A 23612-nucleotide genomic window follows, 5' to 3' on the forward strand; every position below is an offset into this window, starting at 1 on the left:
AAATAATTTCCCTGTACGCCACTGGTATCAGCCAGGTTTGGTGATTCCATGGATGGGAATCAGCCATTACACTGCTTGTTCCCAGAGACCTTGGTGCAATTTGATACTTGCGCAGCCCCTAAAGAGCTTCCTCTGAATGTCTGCTACAGTGCTACCCAAGGCCGGCCCAAGACATTTTGGCACCTGAGGCAAACCACAGAATACTCCCCCTCCCTGCAGAGAAGAAGAGGTGTGAGCGAAGAGCTATGTCAGGAACAAGGGAGGAATAAAGATCTACATGGGAACAGGAGTGGGAATCAAGTCAACCTTACTTGACGGGACGGTTGAAGTGGGAATCAAAGGCCATTGCAGGAGGGGAGGGGCCCACTTTGTGAATCACGCCAGGCAGCTGCAGAGCCCAGAGAGTAACCCCCGCCATTTCCTCCCTGGGGTGGGAGGAGTCCAGCAGCACCTCCTATCCGCTCTCCTTCCTGGGAGGTTTTTAAGCAGAAGTTGGATGGCCATCTGTCATGGATGCTTTAGCTGAGATTCCTGCATTGCAGGAGGTTGGACTATATGACCCTTGGGTCATTTCCAACTCTGCAATTCTATGATCCTATGCTGAGAGGCTGCTGTAGAGATGGCATTGCAGGGGGTGGGGGTGGAGCTGTTAAGGAGGAGGCACATCCAGCCTACAAGGAGCACACCGTAGTTGTTGCTACTACCACCGCAGCAAAAGCAGGTGATGCATTCCTTGGAGATCAGATCTGCTGCCTCCATGTACAGTTGCAACCTGTCCCATATAATATAGGATTGTCCCGTATTTCAATGTAAAATGCTACGTCCTGTATTGATAGTTTTGTTCTGTATTTCAGGTCCTCTCTCCCAAGTTAGGGCAGAGAGAGAGCTCACAGCAGAGCAGACATACAGGACAAACTGTGTCCTGTATTGATTCAAGAAAGGACCTAGAATTTTACACTGAAATACAGGGCAATCCTGTATTATATAAGACGGGTGGCAACCTTAGCTGGGCAGATGAAGGTATCTGGTTGTGCTGGCGCTGATGCAGCATGGCATTTCTTCTTCACTGCACTCCTCCCAGCGGTCATTCCTCCTTTGGTCACTACCGTGGATGCACGACTTGACCGCCTGTCTCCAGGCACTGCTGTCGTCTGCAAGAGAGTAGCACAGGCGGGGTCGCTGTTGCCAACCTTCGTGTCATATTTGTAATGCATGGTTGGTTTGCCTAGCGGCTGGCTCTTCCATTCTGTGTAAATGACCAAGCCAGAACAGCCCTGCTATGGCTTTATATTTATTTACACACCTTTCCTGTTCCCCCTGACATGGAACCAAAGCAACGCGGAACCTTTCACTTCGCGCCCCGCGTTTCCACCTCAACCCAGAAGTACGCCGTACTGGAGCCGCGCTCTGATTGGCTCCTGGGCTTTTCGCGCCGGGGCGGCTCGGGAGGAAGGCGCGGTTGCCGGGGTGACGGCGGCGTTTGCGCAGCGCCCGTGCGTGCGCCGCTGAGCCGGGAGCGGCGCTATGGCCAGCGTGCATGAGAGCCTGTACTTCAACCCCATGATGACCAACGGGGTGGTGCACGCCAACGTCTTCGGCATCAAGGACTGGGTCACTCCGTACAAGATGGCGCTGCTGGTGCTGATCGGCGAGCTGGGCCGGGCCGGGCCGCACCTCAGCCTGCTCGAGAGGCGGCGCCTCAACCGGCTGCTGCTGCCTCTGCTGCAGGTGGGGCCGGGAAGCGGGGGTCGGGGGGGGGGTCGGCCGGGGCAGCACCTGGGCGAGGGGCCACGCTGCCGGACGCGGGTTCAGCTCTGTCCCTTCTGCACTTCCTTCCTCTCTCTCCTCGCCGCCTATTATCCAACACACACCTACATACACGGGGGCATCAGATTCAGGCCCGTGCGCACTGTCGTCGGCGAAAGCTTGTGGTTCGTTATTTGTTTGCATTGCTATGCCGCCTTCATCTTCCAAGGAGCTCAAGGTGGTGTGCCTGGTTCTCTCTCCCTCACAACACCACTGCGAGGTAGGTTAGGTTTCACTGGGGGTGTCAGGGTTTTCCTTGGTTTAGCTCTGACAGCGCTCTTCTCTTCTTCTGTTTCCTGGCCCCTCTTCACTGGGCACTGGAGTAGGACTGCCTTTGATGGCAGTGCCAGAGTGACCAGGTGAAGAAGACAGGGCTGCTGCACCTTCAGAGCTGCAAGGAAGGTGGAGTTTCAGTAGGGTTCTTTGGATGCATGGGGAGCTATTCATTATTTTTCTTTCCTTTATTACCCAGCTTGGGAATTCTTGTAGTGCAAGTGCAACAAGCAAAGTTGGGCACATTCTTTCCTGTAGTAGTATAGATGGCTATAGATGTTGGAGCTGGTACAGTTTACTTTTGTATTCATTTAGAAATTACTGTTAACTATTTCGTGTTTCTCCATGTGCTTTATTTAGGGGCCTGATATGACACTGTCTCGCTTGATTAAAGCTATTGAAGAATGCTGCCCTCACTTAGCAAGTTCTGTTCAAATAAGGTAAGTTCATTTGTTCTTTCCATAAACATAACTGAGATGAGAGTTCTTAATCTTAACCCTGAATACTTTTCAAGCAGAATTAAACAAGTATGTAGATAAGGACATGATAAATTGACATAATAGTAGGTTTAGTGACTTCTGATCTAAAGTTCACATTGTCTAAGTAACCTGAAACAGAGCAATGTGGCTTTTTAAACAAGTAGGAAAACCAAAGGGCAGTGCAGAATGCTGTGGTTCAATATGCAGTAAGCCAACAAAGCCATTTTCCAGGAAACTCTATTCTATCAATTCTCCAGCCCAGTTTTCCTGTCTTTCCTTCTCTCCCTGCCCTTAATAGTCAATACTGCAAGGCCACTCAGCATGCTCAAACCTCATTGGACTGCTTTTTAGTTCCCCCCCACCTTTGGGTTTCCTCCCTCCCATCCCCCATCATGTGCAGGTGTACTTCTGCAAACCATGGGTGTGAGGGGTTTACCCATGCTTGATGATGCCTCTTCTCCTTGGGGTCTGCTTGAGTGTACAGTGGTACCTTGGGTTACAAACGCTTTGGGTTACAAACACTTCGGGTTACAAACTCTGCTGACCCGGAAGTAGTACTTCGGATTGCAAACTTTGCCCCAGTATGAGAACAGAAATCGCACGCTGGCGGCGTAGCAGCAACGGGAGGCCCCATTAGCGAAAGCGCGTCTCAGGTTAAGAACGGTTACAGGTTAAGAACCGACCTCCAGAATGAATTAAGTTCGTAACCCGAGGTACCACTGTAGTTCTTTCTTCAGAGTGTCCAAGACTCCCTCTCCCTTTTCTACTTCATTCCGCTCAGGAGTCAGTCCTAAATCCCAGCAAGTCAAATCTTAGAGCTGCTTAAGGGTTCCAGGGGAGGGTCTCCTCCAACAGGGGGCAGGTTTATTCTGAAATTGAGGGCTTCTATGCCTCTCCAGCTGTTTGGCGGGGGGGGGGGCTCTGTCTAGGCCCAGCTTGAAGAAAGCTTCCAGTGGGGAAGCAAGAACCATATGCAATCTCTGTAGAAGCGCCTTGTTTAGGCATCCAGCCTATTCCCTCCTCTGGATGTTCATCCTGTTCTCTAAGGCTTTTTATACCCCGCCCCACCTTCATTCTGCGTAAGGCACAGCAATAGGGTTCCCTCTCTTCCACCAGACAGCTAATGGAAAGTGCTCCTACCTCCTCCCACAGCTGGAGTCTCCAGACAATGTCCAGTTATGGTCTCCTCAGGAGCCATTGCCTGTTGGTCTGGGGTGAGGCCTACTTAAAGGGCCAAGGGCCAAAAACGCCTGGCAAGCCCTGACAGCCCTCCACTCTCTCAAGCTGTCCCAGTTGAATGAATAGGTCTCTGCCATATGTATTAATTTTGTATTATATTTAAAGTAATCTGTTGTTTTTAAATGTTTTTGTTACATTTTCTACATTGAACTGGGACATTTTTAGAAGGCGATTAATACACAACAATAAATACTAATTAACGCAAGAATGGTTCTTCTTTGGCTACATCAGAATAGGCACTTGGAATTTAGAACTCACTATGAATATGTATGATGGGTTTAGCTCACTCCAGACATCGCTTATATCCTGTTCTTTAAAAATTTGAAGCAGTTGCATTTGTTTATATAGGACTTTGTATAACCTTTATAGAAAAGCCTTATGGGAGGGGAGTGACACCACTTATGTTCCAGCTGAAATCTCCCTCCCCCATAATGATCTCCCTTTGGGCAGATGAAAATAAGGACTGGAACATTGACTTATACAATTTATTTTGGCCACTGCTAGAAGAAAATGACATATTGTTGAGGAGCTAAATATCTACTCTGAGGGTTCTGGTGGGCACATGTTCCGTGGGATGGTCTTGGGAAAACAGACATCACTGCCGTCATGTCATATCACAAATTGCTTATTATGTAGTTCTTTGGATCCTGGCTACAGATTTGTATAACACCTAGTTTTTGTTTTGTTTAAAAGTCATTTATTTGAAACTTTTTAAAAACAACAACACAAAGCTCTCTTTGCAAATGCTTGCTTATAGAGTTTTAAGGTGTGGAGAACTTGTCTACCTATAAATCCCAAAAACCTAACAGAGTAGCATGATGTAATAGTGCCATTTCTAGTATTTTCGTATCCTCGTCCAAGTGCTCTGTACACACAGAAAATTATACAGATTGCTGAGCTGGTTGTTTTTACCCGAGTCTGTTTCTGGCCCTGTTCTTTGGCACATAATAATAATAATAATAATAATAATAATAATAACGACGACATTCCAGAGTGATCTAATTTTAATGCCACTTTCTAAATGAATGCTGCCCCCTGCCCCTTTCCCCACATTATTCTTTGGGGAGAGGACAATAGCTTGGTGGACTATCATATGGTTTGCATGCAGAAGGTCCCAGGTTCAGTTCAGGACATCTCCTGTTGAGATGATCAGGTAGCAAGTGATGGGAAGGGCCTGTGCCTGAGACTCCTGGAGAGCTTCAGCCAATGTGAGTAGGCAGAACTGGGCTGGGTGGACATGATCTGACTCTCTGTGTGGTGGTATCACTTGCAGAATAAAGCTAATGGCAGGAGGGGAGTTGAAAGATATGGAACAATTCTTTGATGATCTTTCGGAGGCATTCAGTGGAACAGAACCAGAAGTTCACAAAACCAGCGTTGTAGGTACTGTATCATTTATTATATAAAAACCTTGGAGAGCCTCTCTTTATCCTTAGGGGCTGCCAGAGTCCTGGGCCCACAGTGCTCACCTCTTCTTCCTGGGCAGGGGAGAGAAAGCAGGGCTTCTCTCACTTTCCTCCTATTTTCAAGGTAAAGCTGTTTCTAACATTACAAAGAGTCATATGTGTAGCTTATCACATCTGATGATATTTTGCACTGATAAGTTTTTTAAAACTCCAGCAAGCTGCAGTTTCCCAATACCTGCACGTTGCACAAAACATGGTTTTGATTAGTGACTTCAGTGTGCCAGTTTTTGTCAGGTGAGAAGCAGCCTTTCACTTATGTTTTCACTAGTGGAGACCATGGAGGAAACTGTGTGTGAGGGAGAAAGAGGAAAAAGAAGCCTTTTGGTTTGAGATGAGGAGATCTGAGAATTCTTTACTGTCTTAGTGGAAACTCCTCTATAAAAGGAGTGGCTAGCAGAGAGGTCAGAAAGGAATGGGCGGGTTTATACATTTGCTGAAAGTCTGTGGGCGTAAAGGAAAACTGGAGAGCAAAGAATTCAGTTCTCTATGAGCTGAGTCTGTATTGGTTTCTGATCCTTACACCTGTGAAGATATACAGAAAAGTGGATGGGAAATGTTAGTTAAAATCTCAGAAGCCAGTGGTATGGTTGAATATGGTTTCTAGTGATTGGAGTTGCACGTTAAGTGAGCCACCGAGCTCCTAAGCACTATTCATGACCAGAACAAGCTATGCAAAACAAAGTGGATTTGCTTTGCTTAAGTTGCAGCATTCATCCAGAGTGCAAAATTAGAGTTTATTTGGTCATGTGATTAAAAATTTTTTTAGCGTGGAGTACGCGTATCTTGGTTATAAGGACTGGCTCCCCATAGTGGTGTGAGTGGGTACTGCAGGATTTGATGGAGATCAAGACATCTTAATACACTCCAAGAAACAGATCCCTCCCCCCTCTCTCTGTAGGCTTGTTCCTGCGCCACATGATCCTGGCGTACAACAAGCTCTCATTCAGCCAAGTGTACAAGCTTTACACGGCTCTTCAGCAGTACTTCCAAAATGATGAGAAGAAAAGCGGAGGAGACGAGATTGAGATGGAACTGACCCACTGTGGGGAGCTGGAAGGGAAGATGGAGAAAGATGAATTTGATGGGCCTCTCAGGTAAGCTTCTAAGATTTGTTCCTAAAACTTGTCTCTGCCCTGCTTTGATACATAAACCCTTCCAGCAGCTTTTGTCAGCTTGGTGTCCTCCCAGTTCTCATCAGCTGCTGCCAGCACTGCCATATGAATCATAGGACTGTAGAGTTGAAAGGGATTCTGAGGGTCATCTAGTCCAACCGCCTGCAGTGCAGGAATTTCAACTAAATCATACATGACAAATGGCCATCCAATCTCTGCTTTCAAATCTCCAAGGAAGGAGAGTCCACCACTGTCTGTTCCACTGTCAAACAGCTCTTACTGTCAGAAAGTTCTTCCTGGTGTTTAGTTGGAATCTTCTTTCTTGTAACTTGTTCGGGTCGTACCCTCCAGAGCTGAGGAAAACAAGCTTGCTGCATCCTCCATGTGATAGCCCTTCAGATATTTGAAGATGGCTATCCTATCTCATCTCACACTTAGACTAAACATACCCAATTCCTTCAACTGTTCCTCATTAGGCTTGGTTTCCAGACCCTTGATCACCTTGGTTGCCCTCCTCTGCACATATTGTCCATATGCTTCTTAAATTGTGGTGCCCAGAACTGGACACAGTACTCCAGCTGTGGTCTGACCAAGGGAAAAGAGAGCAGGACTATAATTTCCCTTGATTAGAACGTTAGACTTGACTTCAGTTAATGCAGCCTAGAAAACATTAGCCCTTTTTGCTGCTGCATCACACTGTTGACTCATGTGAAGCTTGTGGTCTACTAAGACCACTAGGTCCTTTTCACATGTACTGTATTTTTCGCCCTATAGGACACACTTTTCCCCCTCCAAAAATGAAGGGGAAATCTGTGTGCGTCCTATGGGGCGAATGCAGGCTTTCGCTGAAGCTTGGAGAGCGAGAGGGGTCGGTGCGCACTGACCCCTCTTGCTCTCCAGGCTTCAGGAAGCTATCAGCAAGCCTGGGGAGGCCGCGGGAGTTCCCTCAGGGCTCCCTAGGCTGTGGATAGTAGCCTGCCGCCCGGAGCGTGGGCGCTCTGTAGCAGAATGCCCCACGCTTCGGGCATATATCCGCAGCCTAGGGAGCCTTGTGGGAGTTCCCGCAAGGCTCCCTAGGCTGTGGATAGCAGCCTGCCGCCCGGAGCGCTGGGCGCTCTGAAGCAGAACACCCCACGCTTCGGGCAGATATCCTTTTCTCCTCTAAAAACTAGGGTAGGTGCGTTTTTAAAAGCTCGGGCTTCCCACGCGGCTGGGGGGAACAATAATTTTTCCCCTTTATTTCCACCCCCCCAAATAAATTAGGTGCGTCCTATGGACTGGGGCGTCCTATAGGGCGAAAAATACGGTACTTCTGGTAGACCAGATATCGCCCATCTTATATTTGTTCAGCTGGTTCTTCCAGAACCTTACATTTGTCCCAATTGATATTCATTTTGTTAGTTTGGGCCGAGTTCTCCAATCTGCTAAGGCCATCTTGAATACCAGTTCTGTCTTCTGTGGCATTAGCTATCCCTCCCAGCTTTGTGTTATCTGCACATGTGATGAGCATCCCTTCAGTTCCTTCCTCCAGGTCGTTTATAAGGATATTGGACAGCAACAGGCCCAGGACAGAACCCTGCGGGACCTCACTTGTCCCTTTTCCCCAAGATAATGAGGAACCATTAATTGGGACAGCAAATCCATCCAGAATCTTAAGAAAAGGTCTCTCCCATCATCTGTGACTAGATCCTTCTAACAAAAAATGCCAGGAATTGAATGTAGGATCTTCCTCATGCAAAACGTGCTGTATCTCTGAGCTCATTTTCCAGCCCCTCCCACTCCTTAAGGCACATTATCTCAATCTTTTTTACAACAACCCTGGGAAGACATGGAGGTTGTCGATATTACACCCATATTGCAAATGAGGGGCTGAAAATGAGTGAGTGAGTGGTTCAGGCCAGAAGTAGTGTTTGACCCCCCAGGTCCTCTTCATTTATGATTCAATAGGCTGAGTATATTGAAAAGCCATTTCAGCCTCTTTGGTAGCCTTGGGGTAAGGTGGTCTTGTAATTATTAGCAGGCTAGAATTCTGAAGGAATTTCACAGTGGGTCTTTTGCTCTGTCTCAAGGGAGGATGAAATATCTTGCAATGGCCCGCTGTCACAGAAGCAAGCAGAATACTTCCTCTCTCAACAGGTAAGTTAATAGTTATTCTTAAACCTGCCCGTCGGGTGAGCTAAAGGTGTGGCTTCTGGGGAGGGGGGCTTTTCCATGATGGCACCTGGTTATTCCCAGACATGCTCCATTCTTAGTGTCTTTAAAATGCCATGTGAGGTCTGTCCTGTTTCCTCACACCTTAATACCTATTCACTCTGTTGGAATTCTGAAACAGTTTTTAAAGTAAAAAATATTCTTGATGTGATTGAAAATTTCAAAGGGCTTTGGATCCCAGCCTTTGAGTTCAGTTGCATTGACATCTGGATGCTAGAATGAAAGGTATGTTTGAGAGCCATTCTTGCCTGAATCCCTTAAGCCCGCTTTTCATCTCTCGTAATCAAATTAGCAAGAGCCTCTCTTTTGAGTGTAGCCTAACGAAGCTTTGGCTAAATCTCTCCATGGCAATTTGTAAACATGCTGTCAACCACCTTTTTCTTCTTGATACGGAAGGGATTCTGTTGCTGTGGTGATAATAAAATTAAATGGTTTTTAATCCCAGCAAATTCATGCTTGTCTTTGTCTGCTTGCTCAAGTGACAGGTTTTTAATTTAATTCCAGGCATCTTTATTGAAAAATGATGAGACCAAAGCTCTCTCTCCAGCATCTTTGCAAAAGGAGTTGAACAGCTTGTTAAAATTTAACCCAGATTTTGCTGAAGCGGTAAGTTTGGTTTGGGTTCCCCCCACCTAGGCAGTCTGGTGTAATCTGTACTGTAGCACACTCAGCAGTTTGGTGTTGGTAGCGCTGGTAGCAGTTTTAGTGACATCTTTAACCATCATTGGCTGAGCTAGTATGTCCTGGGCAGGTCAGGCAGCAGAGCTGTCGTCGTTTGAGGTGCCTCGTTTCTAAAGTAGGGCATACAGAAAAGAAGAATGTGTCAAGAAATTAGCAGCTGGGAAAGGTAGGGCACCTGGGAAAGCAATGGGAATTGGTACAGAATGCTGAGAGAAGGAGGGGGTGGGAAATTGAGAAAGGGGGAATGGGCAGGAAAAAGAGGAGCATGTGGTTGGGGACCGCAGTGCTAAGAAAAGTGGAAAGTACTGTGGTTTGAAATTAGCCCACCAGATTCTTGGCCTCATGGCCCCTAGTCATTGGGTGACCTCGCAACCTTTCACCAAATTACTGTGCGCGAAATCTGTGTTCAATGTGGCCATTGCAGTTGCCTCTGATCACTCAGAAGCTGCTGTTTGCTGCTGTTTTCACTTCCAGCATTATTTAAGCTACTTGAACGGCCTTCGGGTCCAAGATGTCTTCAGTTCAACACACAGTCTCCTTCACTACTTTGACCGCTTGATTCTCACCGGCGCAGAAAGCAAAAGCAATGGCGATGAAGGCTGCGGACGGAGCCTGAGATACGCAGCTCTCAACTTGGCTGTGCTGCACTGCCGCTTTGGTCACTAGTGAGTTGCTTCGTGTTCCTCCTGCTGCACAAATTGGCATGAGACCTTCTTCCCCCATCTGCCACATTGCTGCTTTCCCTCTGAGAGATCTCATGTGAACTCAAGATGGTCCCACAAGATCTCACGAAGGCATCTCAGAGCCCCTTTGCTGAGCAGCACTTGCCTGGTAAGCAAGGCAGAGCACTTAAAAGCTCTCTGCCTTTTTGGGGGAGGAGAAGAAGGCTCTCTCAGCAAGCCACCTTCAGAAGGTAAGGATGTTTGCACAAGGGGGTTCTGGGGAGGTCAGGTATGCAATATGGTAATCTCTTTTACAATTCCCTTCCTTAGCGGTAATGGTAACTGCAAACAATAAAACAAAATAAACTAAAAATTGTAGCGATAAGATGATGGTAAAGAATAAAATAGTAATAGGAAATTGGAAAGAAAACCATCACCAGCATTTTAATGGAGGGAAACATGAGTAACAGGATTTGTTCAGTGAAGTCAGCCTTTGAGTGGGCCCATTGAATGAATAGACTTTGACTTGACTCCTTTGATTTCTGTGGGTCCACAGTGAGCATGGCCTAGCTGGATACAACCCAAACTCACTGAGTTTCAATCAATAACATCAAAAAAATTGATATGAAATGTGGTTATACAAATAAACAGTAACTGACGGGATTGCTTTGATTAAGGATGTTTCCTGAACTTCGTCATTCCAGTAATGGATGAAACGTTTTTAACACAAAAGAAGTGGTTATCTTGCTCACTTGTTCATTTCCTTGCTATGCTGAAAATTAATCAACTGAGACTGAACGTTTCTCTAAAACACGATGCACAACTCACCCCCTGAGCCCCCCAGCAAGACTTGAGAGCCAGACACTTTTTCAATGAGCCAAGGAGGGAGAAGGGGGGACCTCAGCGTGCCGGTGGGGGAAGAGGGATTGTCTTCTCTCTCTTTATGCTGATCTCCACACAGACATATCCAGCCGGTCCCTTGGCCTATTTTCCCAGCTGCTGTTGCTACCACTCCTGCTTCTGCCTTCCGGAGCTGACCCTTTGCACTGTGGTTGCATTTCTGTGCAAAGGTCCCAGAGTGTACTGTGGATCAGAAGTGCTCCCCCCCCCCCAGCTCTTAGCATCAAGATTCTACTTAGTGCTAACCCTGAAGTCCACTGGGAGGGGTGGGGAATCAACAATGGGATATGATCTTTTTGGCCCCTGACAGTTCCAGGCCCTGCTCCTACCAGATCCCTGGGTTTTTTCACCTCCATGCCTGTAACATCTCGTTGTTGGATGAGTCTGCATGAAGAGATTCTTGGCTACCTCTGTCTTTCCTTTGACTGTAGCCAGCAGGCTGAGCTCGCCCTTCAGGAAGCTATCCGGATCGCTCAGGAGTCCAATGACCACGTCTGCCTGCAGCATTGCCTGGTAAGATGATGGAAGCTTTCAGCTGGTGTGACAGAACTGTTGCTCACTTCCTTTCCATTACTGGTGCCTTCACAGATGCTGATCCTATTTGCCATAAACTCTGAGGTTTGGACAGGCTGCAGGTCTACAAAAATCTTGGCTGGTTTTACTAAACGGCTTAAAATTGTGATCTGTTGTTTCCATCCAGCCCATGTTTCATCTAATTTTAAAAAGGAAACAAAGAAAACAATTGACTTGTTAGGTTTTAAAAGCTGATTTTTTGCCTCCAGCTTGCTCTGGCCGTAACAAGTATGGCTGTGTAAAAGCATTATTTTGCTCAATCTGTATTCCTTAACCATTTGAACACTGCACTGGGAGCTTAAACGCCTGTAGGAGTTTGAACTCTGTTCTCAAATCTTTACTGGCAAATGCCTTGGCTTTTATAGGTTTTCCTTCCCCTTTAATGGCACCAATCAGAGAGAGAAGATGCCTGCCTCAATGGCAGAATAAAAACTTGAAAGCTGTGAAACATCAGAAGCAGCATCAACCACTGTCGAAACCTATGACCATAACTCTGTGGGTCCCATTGATTTGTGGTCCACTGGCATCCATTCTTAATGTGAGGCTCACTTTTGGCATGCTTGACTCCTGAAAGGCTGTTTGCAGGCATCTATAAAAGAGGAGAATCTACTGCTCCTCTGTTGTGTCTGTGGACCAGCCTTCCCCTACCTGGTGTCCTCCTACTGTTTTGGACTACATCTCCCGTTGGCTCCAGCCAGCACATGCTGTACTCCTAAGCCTCTAGAAGGTACCAAGTTATGAAAGACTGATTTAAACTATTATGCAACATTCATTCCCCCCTTAACTCTTCATTTTCCAGAGCTGGCTGTACATCTTGGAGCAGAAAAGGTCGGACAGCTGTGTGCTCTTGGAGCACTCTGTGAAGAAAGCTGTCTATTTCGGATTGCCGGTATGTCTCTCCCTTATTTATCCATTCATTTGTCATTATAACAATTTTACGCAGCCCTTGGATTAAATGTGTTAAGGGCTGTTAGCAATAAGCAAAACTTCAGTTTTTACAACTGTAAAGGGCAATCACAGCAGATTTCCCTTTTTTAAAAATACATTAGATGCTTGGCTGCAGCCCTCCCTGGGAGAAGGTTCTGTAACTGGGTGACACACCCAAAAGCACCCTCTTCGCAGTTGCTCCCCCAAACACACCTTGTCCTTGGAGATGCCAGGGACTAAACCTGGGACTTCCTGCAGGCACTCTGCCACTGAGCTGCCTCCCTTCTCCAAACTCTGGCCCTGCGAGCTTGGCTCTTGTCGTTTGCTTGGGGCTCTCGTTGACTAGTTGCTTCCCTTTTCAAATTCTGTGACTTTGTTTATTTTGTTCCTTTCTCCTAATACTTAGCTTCCCTGGGGATCCAGTCCTTGGTTCAGCAAAGAGCTTTTGCGGGGAAGACTGCCAACAAACTAATGGGCGCCTTAAAGGACTCCGACCTCTTGCACTGGAAGCACAGCTTGTCCGAACTCATTGACATCAGCATTGCCCAGAAGACGGCCATTTGGAGACTGTACGGTCGCAGGTAGAGCAGACCCTTATCCATCCGCTTGCGCCTGCCTCGTGCTCTGATTCTGCAGGAATGGGGAAAGGCTGCTGAATGTGGTGTTGGCCACAGACTTCGGCTTCCTGGTAATCTCTGCTGTCAGTTAAAAACAAAAGTTTCTAAAATGGGTGGGTGCAAAAATTAAAATTCTAAAACCCCGGAAGCTTGTGGCCAACCATTCCTTCTATTTCCAGTGTTCAAGCTGTGAGTGCTGCTGCATATGTAACCATTGTGGCACCACTCATGCACAGGAAAGATTGACCAGGAGGCTTGGCAGAACCCCATCAGCTGCAGAAGTACCAAAAATCTGAATATAGTTGGCAGCCCCAGAGGCTTCGTCTGCTCCCTGTTGCATGATGTCTCCCTCTTGTCGTAGGTTGCACCACAGCTGCACAGCAGGCCCACCTGCTCCAGGGGGGAAACAGCTTCAGGTGGGAGAAGACAAAAAACAGCTCAATCCAACTTATTTTATTCAATATATGTACAACTTGACTTTGCCAGAAGAAGATGCAGTGAACCTACAGGGAAGTCCCAAAGAACTGAGCATGCTCAGTGGCGATGGAATGCTGACTAATTAGGCCTGGGTGGGAGGGATGGAGTATCCAAGAGCACTGGGTGGCAGCACCCCATGCTGCAACATTCTGTTGCAGATCTCACATGTCCCTACTAAACCTCAGCAGTTTGAGGGAATGCTGGAGAAGATCTCCAGCTGTCAGAAGCAGGGATTCATCGCCCTACAAAGTTTCTCTGTATCCCCACAACCAGCAGAACTGAAATAAACTGCAAAAATAAAATAAAAAGGGAACATGCAAAAAATATTTTTTTTTAAAAAAAATTGCTGGCAAAGGATTTTATTTTATTTTTTACTGCAAAGTACATGAGATGCTTCTGCACATAGCCCGAGGTGTAGGGTCTGTGGCTAGCTTCCTTCAGCACTCAAATCTTCCTCTTGCCTTAGCACCATGGCCCTCCAACAGGCCCAGATGTTGCTGAGCATGAACAGCCTGGAGGCTGTGAATGTGGGTGTGCAGCAGAACAACACCGAATCGTTTGCTGTGGTGCTGTGCCACCTGGCAGAACTACACGCGGAGCAGGTGGGTGGTGTGTGTGAGACTGCATGCTCTGGTTCCACGCAGTATTTGCTCTATAACTGGCAGTTCTTTTTCTTCCTGGAGGCTGGAGGGAGAGGTCACTCTTCCCCTGAAGCAGCACCTTGGTTCTAAAAGGCTCTGGGATGGCCTGGGAAGACCAAGGAAAAATTTGGCTTTTAAACTAGGAGAGCAAGTCTCTGGCTGTCTTTAGTCCTCGACAGACAACCCTTTGCTGCTACAGAGAGCTTTTGCTCCAGCTTTTAGCTCCTGGAAGAGAGAGGACAAGATGTGCCAAAGCCTCAAAGGCCTAGGAATTATCTGTCACCCCTGGGCTTCTCCTGACTGCTCATTTTTTTCACCAGCCTTTTGCTGTTCTGTTAATATTGTTATTGCTTTGTTTTGTGGTTTTTAATACAGTGGATGCTCGGGTTGCGAACGTGATCTGTGTGGGAAGCACGTTCGCAACCCGCAGCACCGCGTCTGCGCATGTGTGGGTTGCGATTTGGCACTACTGCACATGCGCAAAGCGCAATTTGGCGCTTCTGTGCAACCGCCGAAACCCAGAAGTAACCCGTTCCAGTACTTCTGGGTTTCGGCGCGGTGCGCAACCCGAAATCACACAACCCGAAGCATCTGTAACCCAAGGTATGACTGTATTACAATTTTAGTAAAAGTATATACAATATCTTTATTGTCATTGTCCCTTGCGGAACAATGAAATTGAAAAACTACATAAAACTACATAAAAACTACATAAAACTACCACAAAACTACATAAAACATTCAAAACCCCCTAAAAACTCTAAAACCCTATTTTAAAATACACTATACTACAGAGACCCCTTATGCTGCGTTTAGAACCAGAATTGCATTAGCGTAGAAACTGTTTTTCAGGCGGCTAGTCCTGGCCTTTATAACCCTATACCTTCTTCCAGAAGGCAGAAGCTTGAAAGAGATCATTTCCGGGGTGCATACTATCCTGCGTTATCTCTGCAGCTTTCTTATGGCACCTGACTGCACAGATTTGATCTAAGGTGGGAAGACTGCACCCAATAATTCTCTCTGCAGTCTTTACAACCCTGGATAGCATTGTTTTTCCCCTGGCCGTGCAGCTCCCAAACCACACGCACAGACCATAAGTTAGTACAGTGCAATGGTAGAATGCCATCAACAGGTCCTTTGAGAGATTGTTTTGATTTTAGTTGTGATGGCCTTGTAATCCACCCTAGGGCCATTTGGTGAATGGGGGCTGCTATAAGTATAGATAATGTAGGGTTGTCATATTTCAAAAAGTAAAAACCAGGACACCCCAAAGGTTGTTGAGCCCAAATGTTGTCGGGACATATGGTAGCCCTAAGATAACGTCTAATAATATATATTCAGGCATCGTCTGAATCTGCTGTGAGCATGCTTGCTTGGCTCCCTTGTCTGTCAGACTTCCAAGCCTTTTCAATCATCCTTAGGCTCCATCCCCTCATCCAGTAGGGTTGCTTTTTCTCCTTGTGGCACTCCAATCTCACCCACCAATCAATTCAGCTGTTGCACAGTCCATGCAGGACACCAATGGATGGTGCCCACTTCCAACATGTGGCTGGGTTCTCGGTTTCCCATTCTGGGAAAGAGCAGCTCCCATCAGATCCCACCACCTTGGCGTCAGCAAATTGATGACACTTGCCCATTGTGGAGTCCCCTTGTCAAGGGAACTCTGTGGTTGGATACTCATGCAAGTGTCGTATGTTTGATAGCTTTCCATGACTGACCAAGTATAGCCATGATGTGCTTTGGGGATTCCACCTGAAAAAGTGAGTCTAATAGAGAATAGTTCCCTGGTCCCAGAAGGTTCTACAGTTCCTGCTTGGGTAGAACCATTTTAAATTTTCCATTTCTGCATCTGACAAAGTAGGCCATACTATGAAAAGGGGAAAAAACCAAACCTGCTCTTAAAATCAGTTATTTGCTGATAATCTGCAAGAGGCTGCTGTTTTAATGGTGTGTTAATCAGTTATTTATTTTCAGACTGTTTCATTTTGGGGCATTTTACATTATTTTTCTATTTTTCTTGTAAACTGCTTTGTGTACCATGGCAAAAAGGCAGGTTAGGAAATAAAAAAGAAATCAAATAAATAGTCAAGGACAGAGTCCAGTCAAAGGCAAGTTCTGTTAGGGCTCTTTCAGTTCTCACTTCTGTTGAAATCAATGTGACTTAAAAGCACTTAGCCTTAGCAGGATTGTTCCCCAAATCTTATATTTTTCTTGGACTTCCTATAGACATCAAGGTTTATGTTTTGAGAACCAATTTCTTGAACATTTACTTCAGTCTTGTCTTTCTGTGTATGTTTGTGTCAGGGCTATTTTACAGCAGCCTCTGAAATCCTGAAGCACCTGAAAGAGAGATTTCCTCCCAACAGTCAGCATGCACAGGTGAGGCCCATTGTTTGGACTGTAAGCTCCTTGGGAGCAGAGACTTGTCTTTTTTATGACATAGGGATGATGAAGAAGAAGAAGAAGAAGAAGAAGAAGAAGAAGAAGAAGAAGAAGAAGAACTCTCAGCTTGCTTTGGGTAGCATTTCTGAACAGTGCTGTGTCCAGGATTTGGTGGGCCTTCCTAACTTCTTAAATTCTCATGCTTCACCTGGAGGAAGCTCTCTGCAGACTTAAGTGAGAATAGTTATGGTTCCCACATCTCAAAAAGGCTAATGTACAGCTGGGGAAAGACGAACGGAAAAGGTGAAAAGTAAAACACTACCCAAAATGTGACCAGGGATCTGGAGCAGCTCAGCTGATGAAAAAAGGCTAACATGGTGCCTCCCCAGCGCTGTTGGTCTCCCGTCTCCCTCCAGCCCCTGCCAGCCTGGCCAGCGTTCAGGGAAGGTGGGAGGTGCAATCCAGCAACATCTGGAGGAGCCATAGGTTCCTCTGCCCTGGTTTAGAGATAAGGCGGCTAATGATGACATTATTCATGGTGTGAAGAAAGAAAAGTGATTCTCCTCCTCCTCCTCTCCTTGGTCCTCCAAGGAAGGTGATTGGCATGAGATTCAGGGCAGGCAAGAGGAAGTCCTTTCCCACGCAGCACATGGTTAAGCAAAGGACGTGGACGAAAGAGTCTCTTCAGTAAAGGGACAGGGAGGGGACTGCAGGGATGAGTGAACTGGAAAAGAGATGCCACCTGATCCAGGAATATCGGAAAGGACTTCCGGATGCATGGACGTGACACTGGTAACGCCAGACGACTGCATCCTGGAGGATAACAATGCCTGACCCTTTCTGCTAAAGCAAGCACTCCATCCTCTGGGTTCTGTCATGGCCATCTTGGCTACAGCACCCTTTGATTTGTGTCAGGCCAAAGAAAGCAGAACCTGAAATGTTAGTACCTCTGTAAAATACATACCTATATGATGTTGGCATGTCATATATTTATGGGGGGGGGGTGTAAGTAAGACTCCTGTCCTGTTTCTTTTTAACCTGATCCGGAAATGTTCTTGTCCAGCTGTGGATGCTGTTTGAGCAGAAGATCCAGTTTGACAGAGCTATGAACGATGGCAAGTACCACGTTGCTGGCTCCCTGGTGGCTGGGATTACAGCCCTGAATAGCACCGAGGGGGTTTACAGGTAAGAGATCACACACCTGCAGGAACAAGGGCCTCTCCTGATGTCCCTTGAAACGGATTAGCATTAACATGGGATTAAAATGCCTGTGGGATAAGGGATTGTATTCCTCTTTCTTTCTTTCTACTTGTGCTAGCTTTCCCCACTGTTACACTGTAGAAAAAAAAAATATATACACCAGACATTTTGTACATGCATTAGTAATGCTTTACCGCATGAGTTGGGAAAAGCCTCATTGGCCCTCAGCCGTTGAGTGCATGGACTGCCAGTGCTGGATGTTTCACCACCCATTGTACAGCCCTAGGAGCTTGGAAAAACTTGCTTCTTTTAAGAAGAGAGAGAAACATAACTAGGATGCTTCCTTATTCCCTATAGGCCAGGCCACAGATCTGTGGCAGACCACCTGCTCTGTGTGCAGAAGGTTCCAGGTTCAATCCCTGGCATCTCCAGGTGAAGCTGCACAAGACGCCTGTGCGAAACCCTGGAGAGCTGCTGCCAGTCAGTGTATGTATGACTGAGCTAGATGGAGCAAGTTCTACTATTTGTCTCCCTAGCCAAGTATTGTCTTCTCTGGCTGGCAGCTGCTCTTCTGGAGCTCAGGCAGTCTTTCCTCGCTTGCCACCCAATGCCAGAGATTGGGCCTGGGCCTTCCTGCCCCTCTGCGTGCCCCCCTCCCTCCACAGCGTCTGAGCAAGCTGCATTCTGCATACCATGCTGCTCTGCGCCCGCAGTGTGAATGCTCTGGTTAGGGCAGGATGCCACCCGGGAGCCCATAAATAGAGGGAAAGCAAACAATTTCTAACGCCCCCTTTCTGAAAAGTCTGTTGCCCGATGCCAATTGGCTCTTGCCATGGCGAGGTGACTTTTGCCTTGCCGAGTTCTGTGACCTTTCAGATGCATTGGTGGGAGTGGGGTTATTTGTTTGTTTGTTATTATGTTATGAATTTTTGTGTTTTTATACTGTAAACTCATCCTTGGATGAAGGGCAGTATATAAATTTAATAAAAAAAATAAAAATAAATAAAAGAAGCAATTAAAATGCAATTAAAAACCACTATGAATATATAAAGTGGACACACCATGGGCCACCTGAATGAAACTTGCAGGCCACAGTTTCGGAGCCCCTGCATTAGGATTGAATCAGAAACTATTGACGCTTCATTGCAATCCATTATTTGCATTATACTATTAGAAGTCTGTATTTTATTTTGAATAATTATATCCTGCTTTTCATCATCTAGGTCTCAAAGCAGCTTACTATGATTAAAAAAACCACAGACAATATACAAAATTTTAAACGTAAATTAAACCACAGAAATTCAAATTCTCAGAAATTTTTAAAAGAACATGAGGAATTTATTTCTTTATTGTTTTTAGTGGTTGGTGACTGTAAGGCCCTAAAATGTGGGATACAAGTAAATAAAATCTTACTCTTGATCCAGCCAAAAATAAGCACTTTTGACATCCCTTTGATTTTGAGCACTTGAAATCGCTGCAAATTGGACGTGCTTCAGACTCCCTTTTGGGGCTCCTGGGATTCTGTCTTCCAGAAAAGCCATCCTGCTTAAAGCGCAGAATCAAATGTCTGAGGCGCACAAACTCCTGCAGAAGCTCTTGATTCACTGCCAGAAAATGAAGAACACTGAGATGGTGATCAGGTAAGCATTGAGTTTCCCTGGGGGCCTTCTGAGAGCCCTGCGGCCGTGGGGTGAGGCTGGGGGTCCTGCTGGGCCTCTTTCGTGGGCCTGGGGGAAGCTCACAGGGCTTTCCTGTAGCAGCTCCCCCCATGCAGCATGCTCTCCCCAGGGAGGCCCACCTGGTATCAGGGCAGCCCTCATTTCAGCACTAACAAATAAGGCTTGGCTTTCCTGGCATTTGGGCAGCACCAGTATTTTGATTACATTATAAACATGCTTGTGTATTTTTATTTTTATTTTTGTTGCTTTTACTCTGCTTGTAAATCACTTCAGACTTTATATTGTATTTTATTTATTTATTTTAAAAATAAGAATAAAATCCTTGTGCATTTTTATTTTTTTTATTCTGGCTGTAATTCACTTCAGATATCTTGTAGTGTGCTTCCTTTCACACTGCTTCCTCTGTTTTATTCTCTCCATTTCCTGCAAGAAGAGCTGGGGCTATAATACCAGCCTCAAGTGCTGGGCAGGGCCTGTGGCTCAGTAATAAAACACTTGCTTTGTAGGCAGAAGGTCCTGGATTCTGTTCCCAGCACCCCTAAGTAGGAATAGGTATGTCTCCACTCTGAAAGTATAGTGTCTAGACCAGTGCTTCTCAAACGTGGGTCCCCCAGCTGTTGTTGGACTACAACTCCCATCATCCCTAGCTAGCTGGACCAGTGGTCAAGGATGATGGGAGTTGCAGTCCAACATGGCTGGGGACCCAGGTTTGTGAAGCACTGGTCTAGATCAAGGGAACTAATAGCACCGCTCTATCCTGCCTTGGTCAGACCCAGCCGGGAGTCCTGTGTCCAGTTCCCAGCTGAGAAGCTGGAAGGTATGTAAAGGAGGGTGAGCAGAATGGTCCAGGGTCTGGAATCCAAGCCTTATGAAGAACAGTTGAGGGAATTGGGTATGTTTCGCCTGGAGAAGAGGAGAGGTGATATCTGGAGGGCTGTCACGTGGAGGATGGAGCAGGCTTGTTTTCTCCTTCTCCAGAGGGTGGGACCCGAACCAATGGCTTCAAGCTCCAACTCAGGAAGAACTTTCTGCTGGTAGGAGCTGTTCGACAGTGGAATGGACTGCCTTGGAATTTGTAGACTCTCTTTCAATGGAGGTTTTTAAGCAGAGGTTGGATGGGCCATCTGTCGGGGATTCTTTGACTGCATCTCCTGCATTGTAGCGGGTTGGACTGCAGTACGTTTCCAAGCACAATTCAAAGTGTTGGTGCTGACCTTTCAAGCCCTAAACGGCCTCGGTCCAGTATACCTGAAGGAGCGTCTCCACCCCCATCGTTCTACCCGGACACTGAGGTCCAGCGCCGAGGGCCTTCTGGCAGTTCCCTCACTGCGAGAAGCCAAGTTAGAGGGAACCAGGCAGAGGGCCTTCTTGGTGGTGGCACCCGCCCTGTGGAACGCCCTCCCACCAGATGTCAAAGAGAGCAACAACTACCAGACTTTTAGACGACATCTGAAGGCAGCCCTGTTTAGGGAAGCTTTTAACGTTTGATTCATTATTGTGTTTAATATTGTGTTGGAAGCAGCCCAGAGTGGCTGGGGAAACCTAGCCAGATGGGCAGGGTATAAATAATGTTGTTATTATTATGACCCTTTGGGCCCCTTCCAACTCTAAAATTCTGTGGCTCTATGAAACCCTGGAGAGCCACTCCTGCCATACTTGACAATTGGGACCAGTGGTCTGACTTGATAGGCAGTAGCTTCCTACATTCCTAAGAGTTGGGTTTTCCCGCTCCTCTACTTACGCACACTGTTGTATTTCTTTCCTTGCTCCCCCCTGCATGACTTAGTGTCCTCCTGTCCATTGCTGAGCTCTACTGGAGGTCTCTGTGCCACACAATAGCTCTGCCCGTCCTGCTCCAGGCACTGGCTCTGTCCCAGGAATACCGCCTCCAGTACTTGGCCTCTGAAACCATCCTCAACTTGGCTTTCTCCCAGGTATATTTGGCACAGGTGCAAGCCGTACCTGCTTTGTTCCTCCTGCTCCTTTATGCAGTTCTGTCAGTGTGCTGTAAGGGGACAGCCCCTTGCCCCAAGAGGCTTGCAGTTTAAAATTCGATGCACAGAAAGAAATGGTAAAACTTACATATGCATATAAGTTTAATGCATCTATCAATGTTTAATTGTTTTTAAATGATTGCTCTATCCATGTTTTCAGGGGTTCTTATTTTTATCTGTAAATAAATATATATATTATGTATATAAATCTATAATAATTATAACAAAAGGGGGGATAATAGGCATTTATTTCATTCTCCTGTACTTGGGCTTAGTGAATGACCTTGGGATGTGGGATCTAAAATAGCCGTTCACCAACATAATCTGCAGTTGGGACTCCAAATCCCATCAGTCCCGGCCAGCGCAGCCAGCCATTGGGGATGGTGGGAATTGTAGTCCACTCACATCTGGGAGCGTCACAAGTTCCCCAAACCCCGTTTTAACTTCTGCACAATACCTAATTCAGCAAAGCGAAATCTAAACCAGCAGGTGATGATCTCTGCCTGACATTGGGAGGCTCCCGCTTCCCTTCCAGCTAATCCTTGGCATTCCCGAGCAAGCGCTGAGCATTTTGCACATGGCGATTGAGCCCATCCTGGCTCACGGGGCAGTGCTGGACAAAGGAGCCGCCATCTTCCTGGTGGCCAAGTGCCAGGTCGCCTCTGCTGCCTCCTACCCTCCCCAGAAGAAGGCGGAAGGTAAGACCTCTCCGTGCACCTCCTCATCTCTATTCCATAGGCATGCGAGTGGAACGATATATTGCAGGTGGGAGGACTCAGCCCAAGAGGCACAGGCCTTCAAGGGCATCCCTTGGGTACACACCCCACCCCTCCGTCCTCCGCCCAGGGACACAGTCCAGCCAGGGAAGTGATATGGGAAGGGGACGGAGCAGGGCCAAGGAGAGGCGTGCCTGGTGGAAGCTTGGTTCAGGCAGAATGCTGAAGGCCCAGATAGGCAGCTGGCTTTATAATCTATTTAATCAACTGCGTTTTAATATATTTCACTGTTTGATCTTGAGGGGGGGGGGTTTAACAGCTGGGCAATATATGGATTTTATGAAACAAACAGGCAAATGTTTAAGCACGAGAAGAAAAACTTTGTTCTTTTTTGACAGCTCTGGAGTCAGCTATCCTGAACCTCAACGAAGCCAAAACCTATTTTGCCAAGGTGGACTGTAAGGAGCAGCTCCGGGATGTCCTTTATCTCCAGGCCAGGCTGTTCCACAGCCTTGGCAAGGCCCAGGAGAGGAACCAGTGTGCCATGCTCTTCCGCCAGCTGCACCAGGAGCTCCCTGCGCGGGGGGTCCCCTTGATCAATGCCTTCAAATGAGCCCTTTGAGCAGAGGGCCTCATTCCAGAACAACAGGGCTCAGCGCCGTTCCGCTTCAGCAGGACTTGTGCAAGAGAACTCTCAAATAGATTGCCTCCTAATCCGTTCCTCTGCAGCAGCCTTTCCGAGACTAGTCCTGTCCTCATGTTTGGGTTGGGGCTGATGAGGTGGTAGTCCAAAACATCTGGAGTTTCTCCCCCACCTCCTTCCATTTATTATTATATGTCTCTTGTTCTGTGCAATCCTCAGCATTTGGAAATCAGTACCAATAAAGTTGTAGGTTTTGGGGGTTTTTCTTGCTACAAAGAAGGATGTTTCTGTCTGCCCTGAAATATGTTTCGCTTTGGCTGCAGTTCATGGTTTGCTTGGGGATTTCCTGCCCCCCTTCTTCTTGCAGCCGAGACTTGAGCATTTGGCTGTACAAGTGGCTCCACTGTAGGGAAAGTAGGCTTTAGGAACACAAAAGGTTAGTTGTGTGGGCAGCTAATTGGCGACTTACTTGCGAATTGTGCAATTTCTTCATAAAGTGTGGGACTTCTCCCGCCTCCCCTGTGCTTGGAAACACAGAAGTGGTTGGCTCAGAAAGGACGAAGAGTCTCTATGCCTGGCTTGAATGCAGTACAGTCACTTTCTTAAACTGCTTCTAGGTTCCACAAAGCATGCCATCCTCACCAGCTTCTAAGGGAAAGAACAAAATTTCTAGCTCTCGTGGATGTCTCAGGAGATCTGAAACCACATGAACAAAGGCAACTCCAGCTTCACCACAATAGTTTAAGTATTATGTAATGAATTGAAGGGGCTCTAGCAATAAGGTAAAATGTAAGATGGGATTGATAATAGATAAACTAATAGGACATGAATTTGCTGAACCAATTTTTAAAAGGGATACAAAAAAGGGAGACATGAGGAAGTCAGGAAAATAAGTTAACTACAGATGAGAAATCAAGAAAGAGGGAGCTTTGTT

At 46.7% G+C, this 23612-nt stretch overlaps 1 protein-coding gene and 1 long non-coding RNA gene across 2 annotated transcripts in view; one reads left to right on the plus strand and one right to left on the minus strand.

The window, feature by feature from the left end:
- Positions 1–23612, minus strand: part of LOC309521577 — a 210323-nt gene that overhangs the window by 36677 nt on the left and 150034 nt on the right. The gene's annotated exons all lie outside the window — the stretch shown is intronic.
- Positions 1459–22940, plus strand: LOC309521560 (anaphase-promoting complex subunit 5-like). Its single transcript, XM_082204209.1, has 17 exons — positions 1459–1728; positions 2440–2519; positions 5071–5180; positions 6162–6357; positions 8445–8511; positions 9091–9192; positions 9742–9932; positions 11261–11342; positions 12202–12291; positions 12729–12910; positions 13890–14025; positions 16369–16443; positions 17510–17631; positions 19179–19286; positions 21112–21259; positions 21855–22017; positions 22434–22940. The coding sequence occupies exons 1-17, from the start codon at positions 1525–1527 to the stop codon at positions 22646–22648; spliced, it is 2271 nt and encodes a 756-aa protein (XP_082060335.1). The 5' UTR covers positions 1459–1524; the 3' UTR covers positions 22649–22940.

This window comes from Podarcis vaucheri (genome assembly GCF_965113315.1).
Source record: "Podarcis vaucheri genome assembly, chromosome: 16".
NCBI lineage: Eukaryota > Metazoa > Chordata > Lepidosauria > Squamata > Lacertidae > Podarcis > Podarcis vaucheri.

Excerpts from the sequence above, each read along its gene's own strand:
- LOC309521560 (XM_082204209.1), top strand. The coding sequence starts at position 1,525 with ATGGCCAGCGTGCATGAGAGCCTGTACTTCAACCCCATGATGACCAAC. Across the intron at positions 2,520-5,070 it reads GCAAGTTCTGTTCAAATAAG|AATAAAGCTAATGGCAGGAG; the intron begins GTAAGTTCATTT and ends TATCACTTGCAG. Across the intron at positions 9,933-11,260 it reads CACTGCCGCTTTGGTCACTA|CCAGCAGGCTGAGCTCGCCC; the intron begins GTGAGTTGCTTC and ends CTTTGACTGTAG.